The sequence below is a fragment of the Oncorhynchus keta genome, unplaced genomic scaffold (assembly GCF_023373465.1).
Source record: "Oncorhynchus keta strain PuntledgeMale-10-30-2019 unplaced genomic scaffold, Oket_V2 Un_contig_6244_pilon_pilon, whole genome shotgun sequence".
Classification (NCBI taxonomy): Eukaryota; Metazoa; Chordata; class Actinopteri; order Salmoniformes; family Salmonidae; genus Oncorhynchus; species Oncorhynchus keta.
Genome location: NW_026288751.1, coordinates 576053 through 586178, shown reverse-complemented (window position 1 = coordinate 586178; position 10126 = coordinate 576053). Strand labels below are relative to the sequence as shown.

The 10126-nt window shown below is 40.9% G+C and overlaps 1 protein-coding gene across 1 annotated transcript; it reads right to left on the bottom strand.

The window, feature by feature from the left end:
* Positions 1-535: 535 nt before the first annotated feature.
* Positions 536-9710, bottom strand: LOC118391806 (glycine receptor subunit alpha-4). Its single transcript, XM_052510968.1, has 9 exons — positions 9673-9710; positions 8501-8628; positions 3925-3992; positions 3608-3831; positions 3329-3411; positions 2990-3127; positions 2686-2900; positions 2317-2475; positions 536-1353 (listed from the first exon to the last, which is right to left on the bottom strand). The coding sequence occupies exons 1-9, from the start codon at positions 9708-9710 to the stop codon at positions 1084-1086; spliced, it is 1323 nt and encodes a 440-aa protein (XP_052366928.1). The 3' UTR covers positions 536-1083.
* Between the last annotated feature and the right edge of the window lie 416 nt (positions 9711-10126).

Genomic DNA, 10126 nt, shown 5'->3' with positions numbered 1-10126 from the left:
TATGCATCTACGGTACTCTATACCATCTACTGCAGCTTGCCTATGCCGCTCGGCCATCGCTCATCCATATATTTATATGTACATATTCTTATTCATTCCTTTACACTTGCGTGTAAAAGGTAGTAGTTGTTGTGAAATTGTTAGATATTACTGCATTGTCGGAACTAGAAGCACAAGCATTTCGCTACACTCACATTAACATCTGCTAACCATGTGTATGTGACCAGTACAATTTATTTTGATCTGTAGTGAAGTTTGGATGATGCCTTCCCCCCCTAATTGACTATCAAATGTGAGCAGAATGTAGGTTCTAGTTGTTAAAACAAACTAGATAATAATCCCTATGTATTATTCAGTGTTTGTAATGGATTAGCTGTGGATTTAATACTCCTAAAGGTGTACGCTGTATCCTGAACTTCCGTTCCACCTCTTATGTATGTTTTCTTTCAGAATGGGCACAAGTTTAGGAGCATCACTGAGACAGTGACAACAGCAGTCATTCATTTTCACACTAATCATTAATTTGGCTTTTTGATTTGTTTAATTGAGGATGACAAAGTCAATACTTGACACAGTATGATAATCAAGGACATTGCCTAACTAGACAATTCAATATGTCCAGCATTCACTTCTGTACCAATAATGTACAATTACATAGTGTACCATATGTTGAAATCAATATATTTGTAGGGGTTTATGATTTGCCAATACGGTAATGTGGCAATCCACAAGAGTACAAAATAAATACAATTCTGAAATACAAAAAAAATATTATTTTTTTCCATGCAGTCCTGCTTCAATATCTGGACTTGTGCCCTCCATGGGGGTGACATTGAAAGTATCCATAGTGCAAGAAGGCTTATATGCCATTCGTGCGTTCCATTGGAATTGTAAAAAAAAAATTAAGGATGACACTTCGAAGAGACATCAAGTTTACTTACTTTCATTAAAAAATGAATGGAACTGGACATGCAGTCAGTTATTTATCCATTGGCACAGCTGATGGATCGCTAACACTGTCTCAAAGTGTTCTGTGGAAGACTAGATTCTAGTGCTATAACTCAGTCCACAGATGTTGGTTTGTCACAGAGTAGCTCGGATGGCTTCATTCCGTAGCACTTTGTACGTGAGCCAATAGAAAACATTGAAGCAAAGGAAACTCAGAGGGAACACAGCCCTGGATATAGTGTCAATCCTTTTTGCCCGATCTACAAACCGCCTGCGGATGTCATACAGTGGAAACCCAGGAGGTAAGGCCTGAAAGATTGGGGAGTCCATCTCTGGTGGCGCATCTTCTACTGCTCCATAACTATGGAGAAAATAGGCCTGACTCTGCTCTGCCAGTTCTTGCTCCTAGGAAAGAACAAAAGGAAAAGGGTCAAATATGTCTGTCACCCTCAACCTGAAACATTTTCTCCACATTTCTTGCCACATACAGTATTATAATTATTCAAGTGTGGCAAAGTAAAAAAGGACTTGGATTTTGTGATGAATACATTTCACATGAGAGAGATTAAACAGATAGCGATGACAACCGTATCACTGTGAGATCTACCATTTTGTTTTTCTAAGTGAACAAACAGTGGACTATCCCCATTAAACTAGACTCCAGTCAAGGTGAGAAAAGTAGGAGTTTTTACCCTGGCACAGACACTGCACTGCTGAGGGCCAGACAAGGTCCCCTGGCAGGTGTTGTTGCCTGGTACGTTGTTACCTTTCACTTTGCTGCTCTCACCAGTTCCACTTCCCTGCTGATAGAGCCAGAGCAACATGGAGGTTTAGCAGGCATACGGGAATACTGTGATTCAATCTAAACAACATACAGTGACACATTACTGATGACATTCAAGTATGTTAACAGAGTCTGAGAAATACCAACTGAATGTGTAAAGGTTTCAGAATAAGATGAGACTTAGGTAAAACAGAAGACTACCTGGTCCCTGGAACTGATCTAGATGGAGGTGTCAGGGAAAACTATTGGGAATTTTCATAATATAATGGAAGGCTAACTGTGGAGCTACAGACAAACTACTACCACAAGTCAGTTCAATAATTCCAGATAATTCTTTTTTAGACCACTCTTTTGGGTTACTTGTTTATGTTGAGGTCCAAAGTGAAACGGAAAGCCAAGCTGTTGAGTAGAGCAATAATGGCTAGAAGAAGGAAGAAAATGACTTGAATTTAGAACAGATCTGTGGATCTCCCAGCATGATACAACAGCCAGCTGAACTGTGTTGCTGCTGCATAACAGGGCAATGAGGGAATAGCAGGTGACAGCAGCCTGAGGGAGTGGGCTGCACAGGGTCTCGTACTCACAGTTCTCTGCCTCTGTTGTTCTTTGATCTTTTTCCTCAGTCTGAAGAACTCTTTGTGCTGTCGTGAGACAAAGTTTACTGCTGCATACTCCAGCAGTGCAGCAAACACAAAAAGAAGACACACAGCCATCCAGATATCAATGGCCTTCACATAAGACACCTACAAACAGATGAATACGTGTTAGAACTTCAACATACAGGTAAACAACTGAAATAACCTGTGATGGTTAGGTATTAAGTATAAAACTGGTAACTGGCATTTTCTGAATTAAATCATCTTTTGAAATCAAATTTGATTGAATGTACTGTATGTAGCTTGTCCAGCTAGAACACCTGAGCAAAATAAAAAATCAAACATTTCCTCTCTTACCTTAGGCAAGGATGCCCTGGACCCAGAGCTTTGTGTTGTCATGGTGAGCACTGTGGTGATACCAAGGCCCACTCTAGCTGGGGCCGCATCCATGTTGATCCAGAAGGAGACCCAGGAGAGGATGACGGTTAGCAGGCTGGGGATGTACATCTGGATCAGGTAGTAACCCATCTGTCTCTCCAGGTGGAACTTTACCTCGATGCAGGCGAATTTACCTGCCAGCAGATGCCAGATGGTTAGAGATGAAGACATTGTCATTAAGCAAACTGTGGCAATAACATTCCATTGAGAACCCAGAATCTACCTGTGTTGTAGTGTTTGGTGCAGTAGCCCAAGTCTTTCTCCTCCTTCAACACAAACTGAGGAAGCATCAGGTCATCAGCCACCTGCACAGGGCCAATGTCCAGCCACTGGAAACACAGGTCATTCATGGTGTAGCCAACTAGAGCACAGAGGAGAAGGGAGAACACGGGTTTCTTTTATTCATGATCTAGCCTGCTACAGAGGGAGGCAAGTTTATTTATAAAGTTGTCAACATCAAAAGCTGTCTAGTCAAGTGTAGAAAATGGGGAAAAAGAGGCACCAGGAAGTGAAACTAGCCGAGTGCAAAGAATGGATAAAAAAGAGGTAATAGAAAACTCACAGCTTTCCAGCTGCATAGAGCATGTCTGAATGTCCATAGGGAAGTTAATCAGATCCATAGGGCAGGACAGGATCAGAGTTAACCTGACTCACAGAACCAGAAGCACATAGTGAGAGGGTGAATAGAAGACAGGTATGGGGAGCTTTGTACACTAATATTACTTGTGGCCTCAAATTGAGCGTTGATAATTATTGTTACTGGTCACATGTTATAAATAACACAATTGTACTCTTATATATCATTATGAGGAGACACTACTGTTTTAGAGACACCGGTCACCTGATACTGTAGAGGACATTCCCATTTTGGAATATCCGCAGCAGTTTGTTGTCTGTGGTGACTTCGTGAAAGTTTGCCCCTTTTTCATTGGCAAAGAAAAGGTCAGGTTTCCAGATGGAGTCCAACATGGAAGGATCCAGGTCCAGAGAGTCATCAGGGTACTCCTTATAGGCCAGTCGTGGGTCATTCCATTGTTGCCGTAGAAACACATTAAGCCGATAGTCCTATGGTAGTTATAGTAGAAAAGAGACAGTCTATTAAAGTGAGCGAACAGCCGCTGTTTGGAGGAAAGGTGGATGAGAATAAAAAGCCCTCACCATAGTGGTTTCTGTGATGGACCCAAAGCTGTTGATGAACAGGTTGATGGTGACATTCACAGGAGGACCTGAAAAATAGTCCATGAGACACAGCTACTCATCTATACTGGATTATAATTTCATGTGTTTCACTATACTATTTTCTGAAACTGACCATTTTTTCATTGCTTAACCTGTACTGTAAAATGCATTACTCATACAGTACATGTTCATTCATCATTCATTCATATTTCAAGGAAAATATCTGTGGCAGAGCATCTGTGGCAAATAAAAACGGATCTGAAAACATTGTCAGGTCTATTTAATGACGGGATAATATTGTATTCCAGCCCACAATGGAATAAGAACTATTTTACTGTATATACTGAACAAAAATATAAACGCAACATGTAAAGTGTTGGCCCCATGTTTCATGAGCTGAAATAAAATATCCCAGACATTTTCCATAAGCACAAAAAGCTTAATTTTGTGCACGTTTGTTTACATCCCTGTTAGTGAGCATTTCTCATTTGCCAAGATAACCCATCCACATGACAGGTGTGGCATATCAAGAACCTGGGGATAATAAAAGGCCACCTGTGGCGGACTGCACTAGCATCGAATAGTCCCCGCGATATGCAACTTTTCAGGGAAGTCAGGAACCAATACACGCAGTCTGTGAGGAAAGCAAAGGCTAGCTTTTTCAAACAGAAATTTGCATCCTGTAGCTCTAACTCCAAAAAGTCCATGGAGAATAAGAGCACCTCCTCCCAGCTGCCCACTGCACTGAGGCCAGGTAACAATGTCAACACCAATAAATCCATGATAATCGATAATTTCAATAAGCATTTCCCTACGTCTGGCCATGCTTTCCTCCTGGCTACCACAACCCCAGCCAACAGCGCTGCACCCCCCACAGCAACTCGTCCAAGCCTCCCCAGCTTCTCCTTCACCCAAATCCAGATAGCAGATGTTCTGAAAGAGCTGCAAAACCTGGACCCGTACAAATCAGCTGGGCTAGACAATCTGGACCCTATCTTTCTAAAATTATCCTCCGCCATTGTTGCAACCCCCATTACCAATCTGTTCAACCTCTCGTTCGTATCGTCCGAGATCCCTAAAGATTGGAAAGCTGCCGCGGTCACTACTCTGGACGGTTCTGACTTAGAATATGTGGACAACTACAAATAACTAGGTGTCTGGCTAGACTGTAAACTCTCCTTCCAGACTCATATTAAACATCTCCAATCCTAAATTAAATCTAGAATTGGCTTCCTATTTCGCAACAAAGCCTCCTTCACTGACGCCGCCCTCGTAAAACTGACTATCCTACCGATCCTCGATTTCTCAGAAAACTGGATGCAGTGCCCTCCATCTATCACAGTGCCATCCGTTTTGTCACCAAAGCCCCTTATACCACCCACCACTGCAACCTGTATGCTCTAGTCGGCTGGCCCTCGCTACATATTCGTCGCCAGACACACTGGCTCCAGGTCATCTATAAGTCTATGCTAGGTAAAGCAACACCTCATTTGGCAGCCTTTCCTTCCAGTTCTCTGCTGCCAATGACTGGAACGAATTGCAAAACTCGCTGTAGCTGGAGACTTATATTTCCCTCACTAACTTTAAACATCAGCTATCTGAGCAGATGACCGATCGCTGCAGCTGTACATAGCACATCTGTAAATAGCACATCTGTAAATAGCCCACCCAATCTACCTACCTCATCCCCATATTGTTTTTATTTACTTTTCTGCTCTTTTGCACACCAGTATTTCTACTTGCACATCACCATCTATCATCTATCACTCCAGTGTTAATTTGCTAAATTGTTATTACTTCGCTACTATGGCCTATTTATTGCCTTACCTCCTCACGCCATTTGCACACACTGTATATAGACTTTCTTTTTTTCTCTATTGTGTTATTGATGGTACGCTTGTTTATTTCATGTGTGTTGTTTTTAGTGTCACACTGCTTTGCTTTATCTTGGCCAGGTCGCAGTTTTAAATGAGAACTTGTTCTCAACTTGCTTACCTGGTTAAATAAAAAATATTAAAAAATGTCAGTTTTGTCACACAACCCAATGCCACAGATCTCAAGTTAAGGAATCGTGCAATTGGCATGCTGACTGTTGGAATGTCCACCAGAGTTGTTGCCAGAGAATTGAATGTTAATTTCTCTACCATAAGCTGCCTCCAATGTCATTTTAGAGAATTTGGCAGTACGTTCAACTGGCCTCACAACCGCAGACCACGTGTAACCACGCCAGCCCAGGACCTCTACATCCAGCTTGTTCACCTGCAGGATCGTCTGAGACCAGCCACTCGGACAGCTGATGAAACTGAGGAGTATTTCTGTCGTTAATAAAGCCCTTTTGTGGGGGGAAAACTAATTCTGATTGGCTGGACCTGGCTCCCCAGTGGGTGGGCCTGGCTCCCAAGTGAATGGGCCTATGCCCTCCCTGGCCCACCTATGGTTGTGCCCCTGCCCAGTCATGTGAAATCCATCGATTAGGGGCTAATTAATTAATTAATTTCAATTGACTGAATTCCTTTTATGAATTGTAACTATAAAATTGTTGAAATTGTTGCGTTTATATTTTTGTTCAGTATAATAATAATACATTTGTATAAAGCTTTTGATTAGATTTATTTTTGATACTGTATATATACAATAAAAACAACATGCATTTAGAATCAAGGCAGATAAAACAGCAATAGTGTGATTGGTGCTAAATACATTTTAGATTGGGACTAGGACTATCAAAAATTCAGTCTGTAGAAGTGGGTTTTAAGGCCCGTTTTAAAAGTTCAGAGTGATGGTGCAACTCTCAGATGGCCAGGGAGAGCATTCAATAGGCGAGGGGCAAGGAACCAGAAGGGTCGGTCCCCCATAGTTCGGAGACGTGTCTTGAGGACTTGAAGCAGTAGGGAGTGGCTGGAGCAGAGAGTGCAAGGTGGCTCGCTGATTGAGATGAGGTCGCTGGGCTTTAAATACAAGCATGACCATTTTGAAGTCAATCCTGTAGTTGACCGGTAGTCAGTGGAGTTGGACCAGGATCGGGGTGATATGGTCTGACTTCTTGGTCCTGGTCAAGACCCTGGCAGCACTGTTCTGGATTAGTTGGATCCTCTGTAGTGATTTGGCTAGGAAGCCCCCAAACAGCGCATTGCCGTAGTCATTCTGAGAGAAGGCGGCGTGGATGAATTTCTATGCATCTGTCTGGGAGAGTGATGGTATAACCTATTGGAAGAGGTCAGAGCAGAACCAGTTCAGAGCTGTTCCAGAGACAGCAGTGTGTTCTCTGAGATGCCACAGGAGGATGATGTGGTGTACAGAGTCAAAAGCAGCACTGAGATCTAAGAGGAGGAGGATGCTAGGAGATCCAGAATCGGCAGCCATCAGCAGGTCATTGGTAACTTTAATGAGAGCTGTTCCGGTGCTGTGCAAGGGCCAGAAGTCAGATTGGAAAAACTTTTACAACTGATTAGATGACAGATGAGATTGAAGTTGGTTTGCAACCACGTTCTCCAGTACTTTTGATAGGAAGGGGAGGTTGGAGATGGGCCTGTAGTTGGATAGGATGTGCTGGTCAAGGTTGGGTTTCTTCAGTAACGGGGTGACTGCAGCTGTTTTGAAGATTGGTGGTACTGTGCCTCTCCGGTCAGCAGGGACTTGTTGATCAGGGTGATGAGAAACATAAGCAGGCTTGATGAGCAGGTTTTGAGTAGGGATGTAGGGAGAAGGTGGTGGCCTTTCATTTTAGAGATGATTGACTGCACAGCGGTGGATGTGTTTACACAGTTTATAATGTGGCAAGCTGTCTTGTATTAGATTGAGTAATCACAAATAGACAGGATAAAATGGTTGTCGTTTCCAATATGCTCCCATTAGTACATTGCATCTCACAACTACTGACATCATAAATATTTCATAATCTCATTTCTTAAGAGGGTATAATTTATTGATTCTACTTTAATTCAATTTGTGTATTTATAGACAATCAGCATGGAGTTACTTTGCATTGCATTCACTGGCACATTTCAGTGATGTGCAGCAAGTATAAAATATATATGATGAGATTTGACCCTTGAGAAATAAAGAGGAACTATGTCAGAGGGAATCTGCTGGCTTCGCTGGCTGTGGAGAAACAGACTGAACTAGGGGCACTATTCATTCTGATCCCGAGATAACATTTTAAGGTCATTTACGATTGAGCTGACATGCAGCATATACTGTGAATGCAGTCTCCGCTAAAGCGGGAATATTGACTTTACATTTCAATCACACTGTAAGGCTGAACTTCTGCGACGCGGATTTATTAGAGCCCAAGGTCTGTGGGTTAACATACATGCAAAATGACACTTTTCTAACCAAAAACAAATGCTCTGAGTAATTCTGGCTTTAAGTTTCAAAATAAATAATAATTATAATATGAAAGTGGAAATCTTTCAGATTTATATCCAATTGTATCTTAAATATATTATTTAAAGCTACTGTACTACAGCCACCAGTTTAGGCTTTACTGTACTGTATAATAATGTGTATAACTGTATATGTATTGTTTTATAATCTACAATGTACTGCATTATACCTTTGAAGTTGGGTCTAATGCGGGCATCATACCCAGATGTCCTTCCCATGAGTTTATCCAGAAAGTCAGATGGGGAAGGGGCCTTCCCTACCCTGCTAGTTAGCTTCATCTCCTTACAGGACCCAGGCCTGCCAGAGGGGAGGAATGTCAGGAGTAGTATTATCTGGAACTGATGGGCAACTACAGTTTCAGACAGTCATAATAAATGGATGTGATAGAAAGAATTTGATTCATAAAAGGTGAAGAGTTACATACTCTGCTCAACAAGTGATATGATGCAAAAACATATTTCTTTGAAAATATAAGGCGGGAATAAGAATGGTAGGGACGATATATGCTTTTTGTAATTACTATTTCTTTGTAATCAGCCACAAGCAGTAAAGTAGTGACTATTTTTTGTAATAAAATTGGAATATTAATGTATTACAATTAAGAGATGGTATTTGAGTTGGTGTGATCATTTATATTGATTTTAGTAAACACACAGGTCATGTAGCTTTCTCCTTTATGTAGACTATATCTAATCCCTGGACAAAATCATCTCTCCACTGTGTCTTTCCCAACATTCCAAATCACCTTGCTCCCTCTATCAGCGGTTTTCTTTCATAGATGATCCTACTTTAAGTGTAGGACTTCTACGGTCTAGTCCCAATGCATTAGACTAACAGCAGAATCGTATAAATTTGTTAAGCTAAATGTAGAGTTGTTTATGAATAAATATTTAATACAGGGTAAAAGTCTGCAAAATTTGGAGGAATAACTACACCTTTTAGTATACAGTCCAAATAAATATCCTACAGTTATTGGTAATTATTTTACAAAATGCAATGTATGATGATCAACATGATTAGCTCATCAAAATCCATTTAATATCTATTATACATGTATTATTTTTAGGCACATTTAAAAAATATATCTTGTAGAACATATGAACCTTTCAAGGTGAAAAAAATGGTTTTATTTCTGTGATTTTCATATAATTGGGAAAACATTGTACATTCCCCATGGAACAACTTCTCACTTCAAAAGTAGATCTCTATTTCTTCAGTTTACACAAATGCGCATTGAAACATTTTTCTTAGTCTCCTTTTAGTTTTACTCAAACAACCACAGGCTATAATAAAACAACAAGTACTTACTAAGCCAAAAGGCAAGACAATGATGTATCTTACCTGCATTGTAGAAAGCAGACCGAGGAGACCCATACCATCCACAGGACTAGTGAAAGCATTCTCTGCTTACAGCTCTATGTATGAAATAAAATACAAATGGATGAAGAAATGTTTAGAGGCATATAACTCAGTGAAGAGTCTGTGAATCTAGGCTGAGAAACATGGTGTTGCTCCTCTACCTAGACAAATCCATATTGAGCCCTCTGAGCCTCCGGCTCTTTGCAGGTGTAACATCCAAGATGATGCTGGTCTATAATTCAAGGTCTGGGGAAGTTTTGCCATGTGATTTTTTTTGTGTTGAAGACCCACAAGCTTTATGTCTTTTTCATAGCCAAATGCATGCTCCAGGAATTACAGCAGGAGTATTTAAAGAGACAGCATCATTTGAGACCTCTTTTTTATACATTTTTTAGTCAGTGAGTCTTTAAAGTTCCAATATTTTGAGACTTTATCT

Excerpts from the sequence above, each read along its gene's own strand:
- LOC118391806 (XM_052510968.1), bottom strand. The coding sequence starts at position 9,710 with ATGGTATGGGTCTCCTCGGTCTGCTTTCTACAATGCAG. Across the intron at positions 3,412-3,607 it reads AATGTCCTCTACAGTATCAG|GTTAACTCTGATCCTGTCCT; the intron begins GTGACCGGTGTC and ends TCTGTGAGTCAG. Across the intron at positions 2,901-2,989 it reads CACCAAACACTACAACACAG|GTAAATTCGCCTGCATCGAG; the intron begins GTAGATTCTGGG and ends ATCTGCTGGCAG.